The sequence below is a fragment of the Pagrus pagrus genome (assembly GCF_965226575.1).
Source record: "Pagrus pagrus genome assembly, chromosome: 21".
NCBI lineage: Eukaryota > Metazoa > Chordata > Actinopteri > Spariformes > Sparidae > Pagrus > Pagrus pagrus.
In genome coordinates this window covers 9,960,865-9,981,096 of record NC_140208.1, presented here as the reverse complement: position 1 = coordinate 9,981,096, position 20,232 = coordinate 9,960,865, and the positions used below count along the sequence as shown (strand labels likewise).

The 20,232-nt window shown below is 44.2% G+C and overlaps 1 protein-coding gene across 6 annotated transcripts in view; it reads right to left on the bottom strand.

Moving 5' to 3' along the window:
• Positions 1-20,232, bottom strand: part of LOC311250290 (zinc finger MIZ domain-containing protein 1-like) — a 125,298-nt gene that overhangs the window by 3,620 nt on the left and 101,446 nt on the right. For 2 of the 6 annotated variants that reach the window (XM_084341908.1, XM_084341913.1), the window contains 18 exons: positions 18,151-18,186; positions 7,184-7,319; positions 6,667-6,781; positions 5,896-6,116; positions 5,610-5,811; positions 4,936-5,211; positions 4,663-4,845; positions 4,488-4,565; positions 4,227-4,395; positions 4,001-4,142; positions 2,774-2,984; positions 2,458-2,563; positions 2,202-2,362; positions 2,023-2,090; positions 1,870-1,938; positions 1,542-1,783; positions 1,293-1,456; positions 121-387 (listed from right to left, as the gene is read on the bottom strand). In XM_084341908.1, coding sequence (XP_084198034.1) covers positions 121-387; positions 1,293-1,456; positions 1,542-1,783; positions 1,870-1,938; positions 2,023-2,090; positions 2,202-2,362; positions 2,458-2,563; positions 2,774-2,984; positions 4,001-4,142; positions 4,227-4,395; positions 4,488-4,565; positions 4,663-4,845; positions 4,936-5,211; positions 5,610-5,811; positions 5,896-6,116; positions 6,667-6,781; positions 7,184-7,319; positions 18,151-18,186 — 2,846 coding nt within the window. The remainder of the gene's footprint in view (positions 1-120; positions 388-1,292; positions 1,457-1,541; positions 1,784-1,869; positions 1,939-2,022; positions 2,091-2,201; positions 2,363-2,457; positions 2,564-2,773; positions 2,985-4,000; positions 4,143-4,226; positions 4,396-4,487; positions 4,566-4,662; positions 4,846-4,935; positions 5,212-5,609; positions 5,812-5,895; positions 6,117-6,666; positions 6,782-7,183; positions 7,320-18,150; positions 18,187-20,232) is intronic. The other 4 variants (XM_084341910.1, XM_084341912.1, XM_084341909.1 and 1 more) reach the window with 3 other exon arrangements.

Here is a 20,232-nt window from a genome sequence, read left to right as displayed (position 1 = left end):
AAACACACATTATTTTATTTAAAGCGATTTTTTAAAATTTTTATTTTTGTCATGGGTTCAAAACCAGAACTATCCCTTTAAGACTGGCTTTGAGCATTTCCGGTGCTTGTCAGGACTCACGTCTAAAGATGGCTCGGGCATGTCCGACCCTGCTTGGCTGTCCAAACTGCTCGAGGGGTTGAAGGCCAGGTCGCCGTGGGGATGGTTGTTGGGGCCGGGCTGCTGCTGCTGCTGCTGTTGTTGCTGAGGAGGCGGAGCTTGTCGCGACGGCTGAGGAGGCCCGCTGTGGTGTAGCTGCTGCCCTGATTGACTCCCAGGGTGCGGAGATGGATGTAAGCTCTGCTGCAACGGACCGTGCGATTGGTCGTTACCGGCAGAGTGAGGTATCTGTAGAGGGACGGGGGAAATGTTGACACTAAGTAATAGTGAAAAAGTCCAGTCACGAGTTTGGTAACATCTTCAAATTGCTTGTTTAACTTTGTTTTAGAGGTGTTGGTAGCCACCAACTAGCTCCCAGTCTTTGCGTTAGCTAACCTGCTTCTGGCTCCTGCTACATAATTTTCTTAGAATTATGACATAGCAGGTATAAAGTATAGAGGTAGGCTTTGTACTAAATACACATGGTCCAGTTCAGAGGTAGGTTTTATAAAGGAATATGGTTATTGGAGTGAGTAATGCTGTTTTACATGCTGCTAGTAAGTGCAAGGATGAGGTAAAAAGACAGCATTAGGTTCAGTATTTAAAAAGACGGATACATTAAATTAGATAAAACCTTAAGATCTCTCAGATTAAGACCTCAGAAATTCAAGTTTAAGACTATTTAATGACTTTTAAGGCCAAACATATATTTGGATATTGAATTTAAGACATTAAGCCTTTTTAAGGACCTGCAGACACTTTCATCTTGGAAGTAAAGTAGATATTTGCTATCAGATGCCTCTGTACACCCAGAAAATCTGATTTTTTAGGGTTGTAGTAATATTTCAAGAAAGTGGCCGTGGTAGCTCTGCATGGTTCAGTTCACTTTTAAGGTGTTTTTTAAGGTAGAAAGTGTGTTTCCTTAGTGTATCACCTCGAATGACACCAACTGAATAAAGCTGAAGCACTCAAACCTGATTTACACAGCATGTTTAGAAAGACAGTAAGAAATTAGTTAAGAAAGAAGGTTTGACGTAAAAAAAACAATGTGAAAAAGTCAAATATGCTGAAAAATATGATACAGGAAAACATAAAGGTAGGACACAGAATCGAACAAAAAAAGAGAGGCTGAATCGCAGCGTCGTTGAACTCACTGAGTCAGGCATGTTGTGGGAGAGAGGCTTGTCTTGGGCCATCAGGCTGTTGGGCACGTCAGGCGGGTGAGACAGCTGGGGACCGTGCATGAAGTCATTCATCGACGTACCACCGGGGGTGACGTGAGGGAAGTCAAAGTTCCCGTGCCCCTGGTAACTGTTGCCTGGCACGCAAAATAAAAACCAGTCAACACATGCATACATTTCTTACGGTCATTGCATCACAGTGATCGCCTGTTTGTGTCCTACCTTGGCTGCCGTATTCGCTGTTGTTGCCCCCTTGCTGAGATAGTAAGGGGTACGGCGAGGGTCCTGGGCCGAGCTGAGCTATCATTTCCATCACATTGGGCATGATCATCTGGCTGGGACTCATCGTTTTGAACCTCTTGGCCAGCGGTCCATCTGGATCCTCCTTGATGTGGATGTCAGATTTAATAGCCACCGGCCGCCAACTACACGTCGGGTCGATGGTCACCTCCTCAAACTCCGAGCTGGTGGAATAAAGATCAGACAGTTAAAATACAAGGAAATGAAGAGAAACGTACACATTACAAGTTTGTTTCCTGTCGCAGCTTACTTTTGAATTGCGTTCAAGATTCCCCACATGTACTGGTCCACTTCGAGTCCCTCTAACAACGCTGTTTTACTGCGGAGAGAAGTGAGACGGGGTTAATAATGCTGAGACGGTACAGGGTAAACACCATTATGTATTTCAGCCTGATAAACTTACTTGCATACAGGACATCGCCATGTCCCCCGCTCACAGTTCAGTTGTAAATATGATTCCAAGTCAAAACACTGCAAGAGCAAGAAAAAAGACATTTTTCATCCAGTACACTACTTTAAAATTCTTCTTCCCTCAAGCCATTCTCCACTCTCAGTGTGTTTGTTTATCCCTGCAGCGCTGACCTGAACATGCTTGCAGTCGTGGCCTCTTGCTGGAAGTTGTATTCGCCGGAAGGTGATTGGACATTTGAGGGAAACCTTAATGCCCGTCTGCTCCACGCCGTCCTCTCCGTTGAGCGTCGCGTTGCCCGATGATGCTGCTACGCTGCTGAAGTTCCTCTTAACTTTAATGCAAAGAAGATGTAAGCATAAGCAAGGACTGGGACTGAGAGTGATCAGGATATCAGGCTGCAAAATGTGACTGTGTTCTTGTTCATACCTTTGGTGATGCAGTGCTCTGCAGGCAGAAGCCTCTTCTTCAGTAAGCCCTGGAGGACGGAGCGAACTGAGGGCCTGTGGACCAGCTGCAGCACAAACAAGTGCGACTGCAGGAGGAAAAAACACCATCACTGTTACAAACATCCTCATAAGGTTGGTCTTTAATAGTTTCTTTACTGTTTCAAGATGTGTGTCCTGAGGAAAAAAGACTTAATAGGTCAAGTTTTAGCATTCATTTTCCCTGTCTGACTTTTACTGATCTGTGTCTGGATTTGTGTGAAGCTCTTCTTATTAGTTCTGACGGTTTGTGTACTCACACAGCAGCAGGCGGTGACTGTGATCTGGATCGTGTTCCTCCCTGGCTGGCATACATGTTTCAAGTGCAGGGGTTTGTGGGAGGTCTTATTGTCGCCCCGCTCGATGGTGAGCGGCGTGGCGTTTACGCTGACTTGGACCGACGCCGGCCAGTTGGTGTTCATCTGACGGTCTTCGTGGTGGTAGCACTTAAACTGCAACTCCAGGTCCGATCTGCACAGACAAGGGAAGAAAAAACATTAAGTCCTGTCTTGTCTCTGATGTAAAATAGGTCCAAGTAGTTTTAACTGTCTGGTAAAATGATCCAACATCTGTAGAGACGAACTTTAGGAGTCCTTTCCAACCTTTTAATCAGTTTTAAAACAGATGGAAAATGTGATTTCACGGTCTGACATCAGAATGTTTCCTAATTTCATGATCTTGATCAGCTCCGGATGTGAAAGCGGCTTTTGCTCAAGAGGGAAATAAATCAGAGGAAATGATTAAAAGGATGACCTTCTCCAAGTTAGCTGGGAATAATAGTGAGCTTTGATTTTTGTAAAATAATTCTCAGCTGCAGACAGTATGACCATGCAGCCTTTTCAATCTTCTTGCCAAAGGTTAAGAAGAATTAAACAATACACATTGGTTCTGGACTGCAGATTTCTTGAGTGAAGCTATTTTTCTCCGTTGAAATGATCAGAGAGACCACAGAAGAACAATTGAAGAAAAAGAGAAATCCAGGTCATTTTAGGCTCAAACTGAAAATGAGTTTTCAACTGATGTATAGTTTGGTGTCATCAACATATTGTTTTTTCTCATAGATGATTCTTCTTACTGCTGTTCCTGTTAATGCTAACCACAGGGCGAACTTGTTTACAAAGTCCCACTTACAAAGTCCCATCAGCAAGGAACTAAATGAGGGATTAGAGGTTATTTTTGCATGTTCATATTTGTATTTCCACCAAATTTAAGAACTGGAACCACCTCTCACTCCCAGTAAGCCTCCGTCCCTCTTTTCTTCCTTGCTCTTGCTTTTCAGACCAGCTTACAGTAGAAATAGGCCATATTACTGTAGCTATAATCATGAAAAACATTTAAAAGGAATTGCCATCCCTAGCTCTAACGTTGATTCTGAAACAAGTAGTGTTTGGGTTCTTGGAAAAGTTCTTGTATGTAAAAATCTAGGGAAAAGGAAACTACTGTATCTAGCAATATACTGTATGTTGATGCTGTGCATGATGTCTTACCTCCACATGAGCGTCTGGTGTACAGACGGTCGTAAGTGGAAGACGTGGTTGCTGACAGCCAGGTTATGCTCTAGCCTGAAGGGCTCTAGGACAACTCCATCCCGCACTGGAAACGTCAGACGCAGCTCCTCGTTGTGGTTGGCTGCGCGGTGAAGAAGAGCCATGGTCAGACTATCATTCACTTTTTCAACTACTGTTCAGATTTTTTCATTGGACCTTGACTGACCTGGAGGGGGAGGGAGAGCGGTGATATTTGGTTTGATGTCAGGAGGGAAGGGTGGCTTCACATCCTGGTTTGGCGACAGGTATGGAGGGATGTTGCTTCCTGGGGTCATTGGAGGGGTTGGGTTGCCTGGCACAGGGGAGTGAGGGTAGTTTCCCACCGGTCTGGGTGGCTACATTGAAGACAATCGATTAATAAATGTTCATAGGGCTATAAACAGCAAAACCAAGATTATGATAACGTGATAAAAAAATGTGGACTTACCCCGTTCATAGTACCCTGGTTGTACTGATATCCACTCCCGGAGAAGTTATTTGTTTGGCCATTGAAAGGTGGCTCTTGCTGTAATTCAATAAAAGAGATTAAGAGTTAATCTTCTCTCCAAATTATCATCATCTACATGTTTTAAAAAGCCCTGCAATCATCAAATCATCATCACCTTGTAGTACTGGCCCATGGCACCACTGGGTGGCGGGTATTGGCCCTGCAGCTGCTGTCCTGGCATCCTCTGGCCCGGGTAGTTGGGGGACGGCAGCGGCCTTGTGGCGTTGGGTGTGGGGTACTGCCCCTGCTGGTTAGGGAACTGGCTGTTTGGTCCATACTGCTGCCCACCATAGTTTGGCTGTGGATGCAATGATGACAAACATATATTCAGCTTACAGCACACAAGCTAAAACTTTAAGGTGAAAGAGTTGAATTCCAGTCCACTCACCTCTCCCGGGTACGGTCTTTTGATGCCCTGCATACCCATGCCCTGAGGCCGGGGTCCTGCGTACCCTTGCTGGGGCATCCTCTGGCCGTGGGCTGTGAAAGGTCCCATGCCTTGGCCCCTGGGCTGGTTCATTCCCATGGGAGGCCCGCTCATGTTGGATGCATTCATGCCTGTGCCCATGTTCCCAGGGAGGGATGGAGGGCCGCGGGGTCCTGGCTGGTTCATGAACTGGCTGTTGTATGCCTGGTTTGGTGCCATCTGGAAAGAGGAACTCATCTGGAAGACAAAATGAGCTCAATCATCCATCTCTGAGTCGACTGTCAATGTGGGAAATTTTGCTAGTTTGTTAGTGAGTCTATTAAAAATCACATTAGACAAAAATCTTTGAAGTAATAAAAGACAAAATGTTCTAACCTCTGGTGAAAAACATGTGTCTGTCAGCGTTTGTTATAGCTAAATCTTATTTGGCCCCATTGCTACTTTGGCAATGAATTCACCCTTAGCATTGATTTAGTCTTTTTCACCAAAAATCCTTGATCTACTTCTCTCAGCTCTCTGTTCTAGTACTATTTCTGGTATTGAAAGGCAAAGTCAAGGTGCAACAAATGCAAATGATTGCTTTACACACACAGATGTTAACACACAAGTGCAATCAGTTTTTTGTCTTGTCGTACCGGTCCGTATTGGTTCATATCCTTGTTCTGGGTTTCTTGCAGGGCAGCTACGGTCGCTGTGGCAGTGGCGGTCGCTGTGGCGGCAGCAGCTGCAACAGCGGCAGCGGCGGCAGCAGCAGCAGGCTGGGTGAAGTCTGAAGGAGGACGGGAGTGTGGAGGGATGCCCATTCCTCCGGGTCCAGCATTAGGCCCTCCAGGGTAACTATGATGAAGAGAAACAGGGTTTAGGAAACCTCAGACAATCATGCTGGAGGATTTTAACTATCACACTCCACTGTCCACTCACTTTCCGCCAAAGCCTCCTCCTCCGGGGTAGTTAGGTCTTCCGTACATGCCCTGCTGCATGTAGGCCTGGTTTGAGTTGCCTTTGTTGGGGAACTGCTGCTGAGGACCGGGAAACTGAGGAGAGTTCATCCCTGGATTGTTACCAGACATACCCGAGCCCATAGGGTTGCCCCCAGGGTTCATAGGATTGTTGTTGTTGGCCATGGGATTTCCCAACCCCTGCTGGACATAAACATACAGAGACGCTTTAGCATTAAAGCTGAGGCGAATAATGCCTTTTAAACCCTTTTAGTTCACATTACTGTTACTATTGTACACCAATTTAACAAAATATGTTTTCTTCATGCCGTGACGTGTGCCTACTTAGGCCTGAACCAACCCGTTTCAACCAATATTATGATGGAATTCAGAGATAGCATTGATTGATTAGCTAGCTAGCTAGCAACAACATGAGACACTGGTGTGTCTTTAGTCGTTTGCTTCCTTTAACCTTGTTTATTTCCCCAAAATACCATGGTCACAGGCCCACTGGCTAGAAATGATTCCCTTTGAGAAAGACATTTTACGATAGAGTGCTTTAGCCACTACATGGAGCATCCAATGGGTTTCATCTCGCTCTCCAAAAAGAGTGCTGATTTCTGACCAGTGAAGCTGTGAGCCAAGACAGTATCATGACTCATGATGTGAGTCAAATTAAGCTCAGTCAGTTGAACCATCAGATGCAGTCCACTCCGACACACTTTGACTCCGTTCGACAGGTATGGGATCTCACCTGGCTTTGCGACGTGTTGGTCACGCCCCACACTGTAGTCACCACGGACAACGAACCTGGAGGCTGATTGGTGTTCTGTTGCCAGGGAACTGAGTCATAGGGAAAAGACCCATCTCTGCAGGGGGAGGAACAAAAACACATCATGTGTTGCCGGACAAATATTTGCCATGCACAAAAAGTACATTTGTAGGAAGTCTATTTGCATTGGTGGAGTGATCGGGAAAGACAAAGGTTTTATTGTTAGATTATAAAATAAAAGCATGCGCTTCCTGTTGAATTGCACAAACATAGTGTTGTAATTATTAACTACATGTACTCGGGGTTGAGCGGTACTGTTTGTCCCTATTGACCGCACTACAAGCAGTTAGTCTGGCAGTTTGTCTGACCACTGATCCATAAGGAACGCCGGGCTTCGTGTGGAGAGGAAGGGCTTTCCCCGAGGGCCTGGTCTGTCTGTTCACACACACAAACACACCTCACACACAAGCCAAAAAGCAGCAGCAGTGTGAACACTGACCCGTGCGAGAGGCCGGGCTTCATGGAGCTCATGGGGGGCTGCATGGGCACTTTTCCTGGCGGCTCGTTCTGCCTGTTCTTCTGGTGACGGAGCAGGAGGAGGCGTCCCAGCTCCTCGCACCACGAGGACAGAAGAGCTGAAAGAGAGAGCAGAGGAAGAGGAGTGTATCAGTGCTGTCGGAGTCCTGTGAGAAATAACTGCAGAGGTAATAGCCCCTCTAGTGCAAGCGCTGCAAAAACCTGCAAAAACTGATTATGTGGGAAGAGGAGGGCTGATGACATAACGGCTTAGAAAAGAAGCTTCTGAGCAGATTTAGACAAAAAATCGAAAAGCAATGACCTGACTGACAAAATCATGTATCAAGTGCTTACTTCAAGAGACCCTGTGAAAAATCGGGGAGCCCAATGTAAATATGCAATAACGTAAAATACTGAAATGTCCTATAAGCTGAAAGAAAATGACCTATTAAGTAAATGTAAGATTTAAAGTCTTTTAATTGGTGAATTTTTAGTTTGTTGTTTAGTCATTTTAAGTTTCCTTTAGACAAATAAGAGGTTTTTTTTTGGTTTACAGGGCTGGTTATCTTTATTCGACTTTAGAAAAGCTCCCAGCAAGACACACATTAGCTGCTTGTCTCCTGTCAGTTGCATTGCAGTTGTGTTCATCACCTTTTCAATGATTGGTAAATAAATACACTTCTGTTTACTGGAAGTGAGAGACTTAACCTTGACATAATTGAGAAAGTGACGGTACAGCTGTCTTCTAGACCTGATTGTACGAAACACTCGTGTGCACTGTCACTCTCTTCATCATTATTTAAGTCCCCACTATGTAAAGGTATGTCTGTCTGCAATAAATTGACAAAGTCTACTATACTATTGCCTCCTGAGGTGGACATGCTTTACCTTGAAAATAAAAGTTTTCTTGAAAAATACACCAAAAGCCTCCACAATATGTTGCATTATCAATGTCACGATATACCAGTATTGACTATAATTGTGATATTTAAGAATAAAATACTGAAATCATGTTAATTATAAGCATGTGATAATACTACGTAAATACACAAGCCCCCCTTAGATCATTTCCATTTCTTTCTGTTCCCGCTTTGTCGTAGTAGGTGGCGAGAATGCACCTTACCATCGGATGCTACCCGCCGTAAAACACTGCCGCGCAAAATCATGTCAGAAGAGAAGAGATACAGCGATGACATCGTTGTCGTGAATTATTTTGCCCATGTTAATCGCAAAGTGAAAAAATCTGACATTGTGGCAGCCCTACGTCGTTTGTTTATGTGAGTCAAGACCACAATCACATAGTTTGGAGCACAAACAATAAGAAGAAAAAAATAGCGCACGGCACGGCCAAAATACAACAAAAGAAGGACATTTTTCAAAAAGGATCTGACTGTTATAACTAAATTAATTCAAGCATGGATGGGTGGTTTTAAATGATCCGTTATATAACTTCCAATGACCTGACAAATTCTGGGGTTGTTTGCTCTTAAATTACTAATAGCTTGCCAGCACTTGGTTTTAATCAACATAGATATCACAGGATGCCAAAACCTCACTTTGCTGCCTCATCTTCCAACATCTCCACGTTCAAATTGGCTTTACAGCGCAGATGAACCCAAAATAAACGGCTTAATCTTTTAGAAATATTTTGCACTCTATAGCAATCCCCTCTTACTGTAAAGAAACAAATGGAGGCGCCTTAATGCTGCAGTCTAAAAGATCAGCTTCAAAACCAGCGTGCCACTGCAGCTCTCGGCCACTAGGGTTCACTCTGAGCCTGCAGATGGACTCCAGCCCGTCCCCTCCTCTCCACCTTCCTACCTACCGCTTGGTTAGGCAGCTACCACAGAGCGCGTTTGATCGAATCATATGCTTTTCATCTGCAGTGCATGTTTTTGTACTGTGCCAACTACAAAAGACTCACTTTTCCTTTTTCTCTCCCTCCTGCCTCCTCCTAGCCTCTCTCGGCGGCGGCACAGGAGAAAGGGAATGTGGATTCAATCAAAGAGCAGGGCAGCCACCTCCTCTTATGATTCACAGCACTTCTAGGGCTGAGAGTGAGGAGCGAGGGAGGGGCGGGTGGGTGAAACAGAGTGTTCGGTGATTTCAGCTGCGGTTCGCGCAAAAAGCCACGTCAATATGACAGCAGACAGCGCAGGCTGTCCTCGCAGGCGGCGGGTGAGGCAGCAGTGAGTCAGTGAGGGAGAGGAGACATCAGGCTAATGGGGCTGATGGGAGGGAGGAACAAACAAAAGCTTCTGACTCCCATCACAAACATGGCAACCCAGAGATTTGACCACACATGAGTGCTTGCAAACAGAGGGGAAGACACCACACTGGATTACATTAACAAACACACACAGGGGTAAAATAAATAGGACACGAGATGTCCTCTGAGTGCGCCGAGGACAAAACATGAATCTCAGCGTCGACACACACACACGCACACACACACACACACACACACACACACACACGCACACACACACACACCTTCTCCTCTCAGAGCATCGCACCCCAAAAGGCACCTCCTCTCCTTTCATTTGAACACTGAGCACACCAGCCTCGCTCTGTGTAAAGATGAGGGCTGGAATACAAAAGACATGTACAGATGGTGCCAGCAGTCTCCCTCTCCTCCCCTCCCTCCCGCTCCTTTAAAAGCAGCACGGGGCTCGGGCGCAGAGGCAGCTGGGATTTTCCTCCTTCCCACCCGCTCGTGCTCCCTCTCTTTTTTCTCTCTCTCCCTCCCTCCCCTCCTTCCTCCTCCTGTTCTTGGCGAGGCAGGTGCCAGGAGACAGGCTGTGCTGTTCCTCCGGAGGATTGATCTGACTTCACCACGGCTGTGCTTTGGTTGACAGAAAGGGCCTCTCAGGTGCTCCTTCCCCTACAAACATCACACGCGCAGGTAGATTTGTAGGTTACTTTTAATTAAATACAACCGGGTCCAAGCGCGGCTAATAGGTTTACGAGCTTCACATCTATGTTTCAACAGCACCTTCCCTCTCCCCGGACCCCCTTCTGATGGAGTGAGTTTTCAATTCAAGGGCCTGGCGACCAGCCAGCATGTTACAGCTCAATTAGGTCCCATTATTCTCCTGCAACAAGGGGTAACTTGCACTTCTTCTGTGTTGATAAACATGTCTCCACAATTTATCCCCTAACCGTGCCACCGTGAGGCCGTCTGGCTGAGGGGACGGTATCCTCGCGTCACATCAACAGCCGCGGGACAAAAACAGCAAGAGGCGGGCAGGAAAACGACAATACATATCTGAGAGAGGGAGGAGAAGGAGGGAAGCACCAGCTCTGCCACTTATGGAGGAATTACTCTACCCCACCATTAGATAAAGGGCTTATCACTGCACAAAATTACCACCTCCGCTGAGCACCGACCTGTTTAAAGGAGAGGTGCTCTGTCATTGACTCAGAGGATAAACCTCAGGTTTCATATGACAGGAGGAGGAACAGCCAACCCGTTACTCTTCACAGTCTCTCCCTCCTCCTCCTCCTCCTCCTCCTCCTTCATTGTAGCATCTCTGAGGACAGTGCGGATGATGAACACAAAAGGATTACTGTTTTTCTTCTCCTCTCCTCCCACAGACGGCCCTTCAATACACTCATCTGTCTCCCTCCCTGAGAAGAGCCAAAACTGGAGATAACCCGTCTCAGGGTTCAAAATCACAGCGACTATTCTGGAGTGAATCAAACTGCCGTTTGGTGCTACAGAGCATCTTCTCACTCTGTTTGCATTGCTCTCCCTGGCGGCAATGGGTCTCTGTCTTCCATGAGGAGAGGAGCCTATCCTGTTTGCCTTGTAGATAGTCCCAGGGGCCCGGCTGAGTCTGAGCCGTATTGATATTCTGGTGCTCAGCTGCGGAGCCTGATGGTCAGCCACGGCGAAGGGCGCTAAACGCATCTGCTGGGACTAGATGGGTGGTTTGGTAGCTGGGCCTGCAGCTTCCAGCTTCACTCTGTGTGTCATAAAGCCCCCGGGGAGGCATGACAAATGACGTGGACTGCATCCCTGACAGTTGTTCAATGCTCTCTCCAATGATAATGCTCCCCCACCTTTCACCGTACATACAGACGGGAGGCAGAGAGACAAAAACTCTGATTAAATAGCTTGATTCTGTCTGGTTTTGCTCTCTGAAAAGAAAAAGGCTCTTTAAGGATTATGTTTTCTCACTCAGGGCCCAGGCACAACAAACATGACATCAAAGAACAAGTGGCAACCAGCGCTGGCTGTTGCGTTCGCCTGTATCTCGTCCAAAAAGCTGCACTTGAACACACCACAAAGACTCAACCGTACTGCGCCACTGTGAGAGGAAATGCCTCTCCATACCGTCAGATGGCGGTAGTCTGTGTTCGTCATTCAGGACTAAGACTCAGGACTAAGGTTAAAGCAGCGTTTTATAGGGCGAAGAGTTCGGAAAAATAAGGACAAACCGTACTTAAGGGGTGAAATCGCAGATACTACAAGGATAAGCTCAAGGAGGTTTCCCTTTCTTCTTCCATTTCTCTTCTTGTGCACTGGGCCCTTACCTGTAGTAGTGTCAAGCCATTTTAGTTTGACCAATTTAATTTGAGCTGTAGATACATCACAGGTGACGTGCACCTCCTCAAAAATGTAACTTCACATCAGGCTTATGGCAGCTACAGGTCAGTTTGGGCTGCTTGCGCTTAGAGCCTGAACAATAGTCAATTTTCTAGGGCAGATACCCTCAGAACGGAGTAAAAAATTCAAGAAAGACGTCATTTTACAAAGCTCTGAGCAAGGAAATGATCCATTTAATTAGGGTGGCAATAAAAGAAAGACGTTTTTGACCCTGTTTACAGATGTGCAACAGATGCAACCCAACCATGACCGAACAACCCGTGGGAGAGGATAACCCTAAGGAGACGGCTACCATCACAAAGGTCACTCATTCCCTTGCTGCCTGCTCTCCAAACCTTTCCCTCATCTCTTCGTCTTTTCTCCTCGCCCCCCCGTCTTACCCTCCATTTACTGGCAGGAGGACTGTAGGGGAGGCAGCAGGTAAGGCAGATGCCAAGAGCTCTTATGAATCCCCCCCCCCTCCCCTCCCTCCTTCCCTCTCTGCTCTGTATCTAATAGACACCTGCTCCCTTGTCAACCCTGGACTCCCACCTGGCATCGCCCCACATGGCTTGGTCACTAACGTAACAGACACGCACATCCATCCAGTCATCACATCGCACTCACATTATCACTACAGCCGCACTTCCTCACGTATTCCCACACTGACTGTAAAAAAAAATCAAGTCCAAATTTTTTGCCATAAACCTGTCGGAAAAGATTCACAACCCCCAAACGGCTTGTTTGAAGACATTTAGCCAGAAGGGCTGAATGGAGAACAAAGACCATGAGCAAACTAACAAGAGCGGCTCTAGTGGGCTGCACTCTTTAGTTTCTGAGGGAGCTCTATTCACATTCTGTTCCTCCTCCTCTCCTCTCCTCACCCTCCCTCCTCCTCCTCCTCCTCCTCATCGCTCTCTCTCTCTGCCCAGAAAGGTTTGAATGGACACAAGCCTCCTGCAGGCCAAAGTCAATTAAAATAAGAGAGAGTTTAGGGAGCTCTAGTATCCCTGGTTACTGAAAGCACCTAAGAGGCCATGCAAAACAGCCGTGTTTTGCTTCAGCCAAAGAATTCCTCTCTTATGTAGGCTTCCCAGAACTGTAAAAATTCTGGGATTTACCTCATAATATACGGAAAAGTCAAGTCCGAGCGGTGCCAAACTGTCCCGCTCGATCGTAAATCATGTCCCGCTCTTCCTCTCGACGCAGAGCCACGGACGTCCGCCTGGCAGCAATCAAACCTCTCTTTGTCTTTCCACAGATGCCACAAATTATTCATTGATGCCTATTTGATAATGAAACGGGAGCGACTCGTCAATCATGCTGGTAGAGCAGGTTACGGACCTGTCAGCCCGTGACAGATCAGAGTTTTCAACTTGTCTTACATCAAAGCTCACTGGTGTACCGCTTTAAAAAGGGCGCTATGCCGTTTTGGAGAAGAAATTCAAACTCAGGATTGTAATATTTACAATATTAATGAGGCAACAACACTATTTTTTTCTCCCCATAAGCGAATAAACAAGTTGTTCTCAGAGGAAAATAAGTTCCCCAGAACACTGTTTGAAGCTAGAAAGGTGGCAGGGTCCGCCACATGTAAACAATATGAAACTGTGTTGTCCTTTAAGGTCAGTTTGTTTATTCGGTCATGAAAACAAAGACAGTTTGTTTACTTAGTTTGTTTAGGCATAAAAAAAAATGAGTACATTTCTTTCCCATAACTACGTAGCGCACCTTTAAACACATTTCACCTCTCTGGCCACTTCAAACACTTCAGCGCCGAAGCAAGTGAGAACTGGCTGTCGTAAAACTAAGTCTGTAAACCGACTTCATTAGCTCACTCACTTAGATTTTTAAAGTCGGGTGAGTCATTTGGCGACATGATTCAGGGTGAGTGTTTTTCGGAGAGCCGATGAAGTGGGACTGATGGTGTGAAGTGGGAACATGTGAATGTCATGGCTGCCATGTGGCATCAAAATGTGACATATTTCCCCGGAGGTCCCCCTTAAACATATGCAGTTAAGCAGCTATTTCGTTTCATTAAGTGAAAATGAGCTGAAAAAGAAAACACACAAAGAAGAGTGTGGGGAAGCAGCTACATGTTGTGGATTGAAAGCATTAGCGCTAACAGTTATAAAACAGCCCGTCTATCTAGGCCAGACAACTGCCTCCTGTCTGCACCTCATCTTTGTCTGCTCCTTCTTTTTTCTTCTTGCATTATTTCCCCTCCTGCGCTCCCTCTCTCTCTGGAAAGTCAGTGATGTTGGAGTCTTGTCAATGAGTACTTAGGCCCGTTGCCTCATGGGGAGCCAGACTTGCTGGCTAGGTTTTATGGCCCATTTCAGAGCTGCCCCAGCTTAAATACAGCCTCCTGCTGGCCACATGGCCGCAATGTCGTGCCATGTCCATCCGGCGAGGAGAACAGGAGGAGGATAGGAGGGGGGGGACTCTTGGATTTGTGCCAAAAAGGTTTTACTGAGGCCACAAGCATATGTGGCCATGTGGAGGCAAGCGGCACAAGGAGAAAGAAGAAAACACTGCGGATTTGGTGTTTTCTGAGTTGCTGTTTTGACATCTCGCGTGCTTTGTTGCGAAATCAAAAACCACTAAATGCTGCATTACTAACACCGGAAAGCTGCCCCTTATCCCTCTTAACTTCCCACTACTGCTGTCATAATAACTTCAGTATTAAAATATCCAGCCAACCACTTTATGATGCAAATTTCTTTCAATATACATATAAAAATGCAGGATTCTGTATAAAAATCCAAAAAATGTCAAAGATAAGACATTTATCCTCAAATAAAATCTGTGTGCACAGATTTGAGATAAAGATTAGACTTTAAAGAAATCCACTTGGCACTAAGTGAATACCAACTGGAACAAGATACAATAAACGCCACAACCTCCAAGATGATTTATGCAGATCTCATCACTCTGGCTGTCAGTTCTTGGTCGTGGTTATACAGGCACCAAACCTTCGCCCAGTGTTTTTCAAAAGATAATCTCTCTTGGCACACGCAACAAATCTCTTCATTAAAAACAGGGCAAGCCATTCAGGGTCTGTGTACAGCAAGAAGGTGGAAATCTATAGCATTTAAACCCCCTGGTGTGAATTAATTCCTTGTGCATTAAAGCCAAACATCTCCCACAACCAGCATTCAATCTGTTACTGTATTTCGCTCCGTGCCACACAGTAAGCTGATTGGGAGCAAAACTAGATCCAAACCTACATCTTTATGTCCCAATTTATCTGGCAACAGTATGTCAAAGTGTTTGAAGTCAAGGTTTAAAGCTACCAAAGCAGTTTTAGCCCAGTTTTCAGTTCACAGCTAACCATTTTTGAAAAACCATGCCATTGTCTTTAAGATATTTTATGTATTTTTACGTAACTGTTTATAATTTTTTGTACTGAATAAAAAAACTCTATATACTTGTTCTGGTTTTAAAAGTATGCATACAGTAAATGCACAATTATATTTGTGTGGAAATGCAGTTGTGGTGGAGCCTGGATTGAAAAGTTGGGACTGTATCACCACATATTAATCATGTAACTCTTAAAGGTGCAATATGTAAGAATTATAGGTCAAAACATTACAAAATGTACTGAAATTATCAACAAAGTGTGAAGAAACAACAGTGCTGATGTTATGTCAAAGACATATTTTGTTGAAGAGATAACTACAGAAGTTAGCATGCTAACCAGCTAGCCACGGGCATGAAAACCTCTCTTTCCCATTGGTCCAAGGCTCCTGTGCTGGTGGTGTAAACACCAACACTACCCTGGCTAACTGAGCTAACAAGCTAGCAGTAGCTACAGATCATGGATGTCTAAAAAGAATAGTTAGCAGCAGGTAACAGTTACTCCGGTGATATGCTGCCCCTATTGGTCGTATGAATTCAAAGCGGTCAAATCTTACGTATTGCACCTTTAACTTAGTTAATGCAGACTTAACGTCCAATCTTTACTTTTTACTTTACTTTCTTGTTGCTTATGTTACTTATATGATTCACTAGGGCTGCAACTATTTTTTTGATCAGTTGTTTGGTCTATGAAGTAGTCGATCAGGGTTTCCCAAAAAACCCAAGATGAAGCCTTTAAATACCTTGTTTTGAGAAAAAGTTTGCATTTTAGAAGCTGGAATCAGAAAATTTTGACTTTTTCTCTTAAAAACATTCTCAAATCAATTAATCCTTTGTCAAAATAGCTGACAATTGATTTAATAGCTGACAACTAATCGATTAATCTTTTCAGCTCTATGATTCACTGTTGAATACTCAACTCAAGTTTCAAGAGTTCGAGTAATTTTATACTATACAGAAATGAGTGAAAGTCAATGGAAATATGCATTTAAAAAAAACTAAAACAGTGCGTCATGCATTTGACAATGGGCGGCAAAAATATCATGCAGCCATGATTCGTAATAAGCAGCTAGAACTTTGACATGTTCCATTAAAAAACATCTCTCTGAATCCTGATTGTCTCACTGATGACCCTTTCACCTCACCACACTGAGGTTCCTAAAAACTGCCATCTGCCCGGTGTGTTTTTTATATAACCGTGCACTTCTGCAACCAGATTATCAGATGAGCAGACCTGCAAAGAAGCGGCTTACAGGAGCCAGACTGTTTCCCCGAGCAACAGGCTGCTATTAACGAAGGCCCACCCTTAAGCCCTCGTCTGCAATGATACTAATTAGGCACGGAGCAGATGTGCCCGGACTAGTGCCCACCTCAGGGTGCTGGGCAGGGCCGGTAGTGTCGCGGTGCCATACGCCGGTGGCTGATTCACCTGCGACCTTTTCACAGTGGGCCTGGGGGTCAAAGCCTCCCTTTAGAAGTACAGTAGGAGCAGACACTGGAGGGGCCGGGGTCGGGTCCTGGCACCCCTCTGGGCTCATTAGAGTCATCCATATGTGCAACAGAGCAGGGTTTGAATAAAAAGCTTCCTCGAGATAAACGTTCAGGCCAAATGGAAGACAATCAAACTTTATCTACTTCAAACAAGCTGAGATAATTCTTATTTACTGATGACACAGCATGTATGACCTTATGTATTTAAAACAAAAGATATTTTGCATATAATGTGCATTTTTTTCCATCTCATTCATTACATTTTCTAAAGTAATTTCTCACTTTAGGCGTCTTAAATTATTATTACTTTTATTCTATTTCATTTTAAACATCCACATGTCTCGGATATGTTTCTGGTATTTTGTCCATATGCAAAAATCATCAAAATACACATAATATCACGTGTTGACTGTCCATAAGGTGAAATTCAAGCACTTTTCAAGCACTTTCAAGTTCATCAAGACCAAAAATTTCGAGGGTTTTAAAGCTTTTATCACCACATCTAGATTGTTATTACACTACAAATTACTTTTTTAATTTTACCAGCTGTTTATATCGACTTTGATTGTATGTTTTGATCATGATTATTTAACTCTCGCTAATTTAAACGCCAGGAGACAACAAACGAATATGAGGACGGGATCATTTTAAAATCAGTTATTAAAAGTTTTTTCCTCCTGAAACACCTCGTCAGTAGCCCCGCCTTTAATTCCGTGACTTTGTGACATCGCACTACGTCACCACGTCACACACTCGCATAGTTTATGCCTGGCGGCTAGTTTTGCACGCAGGAATTGATTTAGCACAACTTCTCTGTTGTTGTTGACGGTGCTGGGTCAGGCGTGTGCGAGCTGACCAATCAGAGCAGACTGGCCAGGAGGTGGGGCCTTAAAGAGACAGGAGAGTTTCAGACAGAGGGGGGATACAGTGATTTTTTTAACACTAAAGCATATAAACATTTTCTTGTAGTTACCCAAAATAAAATAATGAACCTGAAAATAGGCATAACATGTCTCCTTCAAGCATTTTCCAAACTTTCACGAACTCTTTGTCTACAACCTCCAGTGCGCATCTATGCATGTTGTGCCACTTCCCTCGACTCTGACCTGAGCTTCGTTCTAAACTTTTACTACCTGCTTTTCGAGAAGGCGGGGGTATAATTAACACATAAATCACCAAGAGGAACAAAGCATAAACTTGATAATGGCTCGGATGAACAGCCGAGAACATGAGTGTGAACTATGACGCAGGCAAGATGATGAAACAAAGTGTGTGTGACATGCTTCATACTGTACAACTCCAGCAGACAACACAACAGCAGCCTTTTCTAGATGACCAACCAAAAGAAAAACAACAAATAAAAAACATAAAGCACATCTGATGTCATTCCATGTACAGCATGTCGACACATGTCCAGTGTGAGGACATGATGTGATGAGGATGGTTGAGTTTGATTCAGCCAATGTTTATGAGTTTCCTGTGCAGCACTTCAACACACAGCCAAGTACCTGAGTCAGACTGACACCTCCTGCAGCAGTCGGTTTCTGTAGGGTTCAAATTTTTACATTTTACTGGACTTTACAAACATTTCTAAAGAAATTCAGCAAATGACAGACATTTGAGCATGAGGTGCTCCCGTATTCAAACACTATGAGATGACTGGATGGTTGAGAAATATATGAGAGTATAATTCACAGATTGCCTGAAAACCTACTCAGAGGAGGAGAGAATGATTGAACATGTCACACTTCAAATAAGCAAAATTATGGGTATAGAGTATGAAGTTAAATAGATTATACTTTTACTGTAACATGGCACAAAAACACGACAATATCCAGCGCAGGTTGTTCGAGGATTGTCGACATTTCTGGCTGACGCATCATGACATTCCTGCTTCAAACTTGACTAAAAAGTAGTAGTATTATTACTTATTGATCTCTGTGGTGATAAATCCAACTCTTCTCCATTGCTGTCGCTCAAAATGTGACTTGAACGATCAGAATTCGATGACAGACGATGGTTTCAGCTGACGGTTTCTGTTCAGGGGGGTTGTGGCTTGAGGAACTAAGTCCTATTGATGCTGTTTAAACCTCTGCCGTCCACCTATAGAGGTCGATAAAGGTCATAGATTGCTTAATGCCTCTTTAATGTGCTGCTTTAGCGTCACCCAATAAGCTGATTTATCTTTCATCACGGCCTCGGTCTTATTTTCACGGTTTTCACACGTAAAGGACGCAGATCTCCTTTCACTGATGCGTAAAGGCATCTTTTCACTGCTTTCAGACTTTCCGAGCGACACATATAAAAGATCATGTAAAGGCCTTCACTTCCTTTCTGCAGAAATTCCTCTTCTGTAGATGCAGGTCAAGTTAAAGCACTTCCCACCGCCCTGTTAAAATTTTACTTGACCCCATCTGGGAAAAACATCAGATTGAAAGTGACAGACCGACAGTTTGAGCGCTGGAGGTGTCATCTTCAACGTTTTAATAACCTTACACAGTGGTTAACTTACTGTCATTAGGCTAACGTTAGCTAAGGAAGCTTTACTCTGACATACATCACGTCACTCTTGTGAGAATGCCTGCAGTTATGTCTACATGAAAAAACTTCTCAATGGCAGGGATTTTCTTTCAGCGTCTCCTGCCACTGCTGATTATGTTTAATCTGGTATTTTAATCCAGAAAATGATCGTTCGTTTTGGTTTTCACATGTGCGCTGTGTCTTTGACCTACATTCAGTCAATTAAATGCGGTTTAACAAAGACGCTGAAATAAGAGTAATGATTATTTTTATTAATTTTAATTGGTGTTTTGGAAGAAACCTCAATAAACAGTCTAAAACTGGTGACTTATTGAAATATAACTGTGTTGTTAATACAGTTTAGAGAGCAAAAACTGGTGGTGCATGCAAAAAAAAAAGAAAGAAGAAAGAAAGTTACAAGAGTGAGACTGATTAAAACAGAATGAGCGCGCTGAAGTCTGCTTTGTGCTGTTTGTTCTCCGACTTACAGTGAGAATAACAAGTAGGCGGATGTGAGGAGGAGAAGCTACATACGGACACACCTGGCATTTCAATGCAATTTAAAAACTCTTGATTATCAAAATCCTCAAAGATAGCGTCACACTTTGTCCCATTTTTATGACAAATTGGTTTGACAAGTGTATGTTAGTGTTTCCACACTAACCTCCACTGAAATACCCTCTTTGACCTTTGCAAACCTGATTCAGACAATTAGTTAGACGTGTTAGAGTCAGGATACTATATCTATTTCTCCTGCCGTGACATCACAGTTGTGACATCACACTTAAACTGCACCTGAGCAACAATGACAGTGACGGTCTCATGACGGCAATGACGGCGACATGCTACGAGCTTTTGTCTCCCTTCTATTAGTTTTGGCATTAAAGGGGCACTATGTAGTTTAGGGGAAGAAATCGTAAGATCTTCATTGAGATTTTTTATGCCTAAACAAACTAAATAAACAAACTGAACTTTAAGGACAACACAACTTTGTGCTGTTTTACTTTGTTTATATGTGGCGGACCCTGCCACCTTTCTAGCTTCAAACAGTGTTCTGGGAACCTTATTTA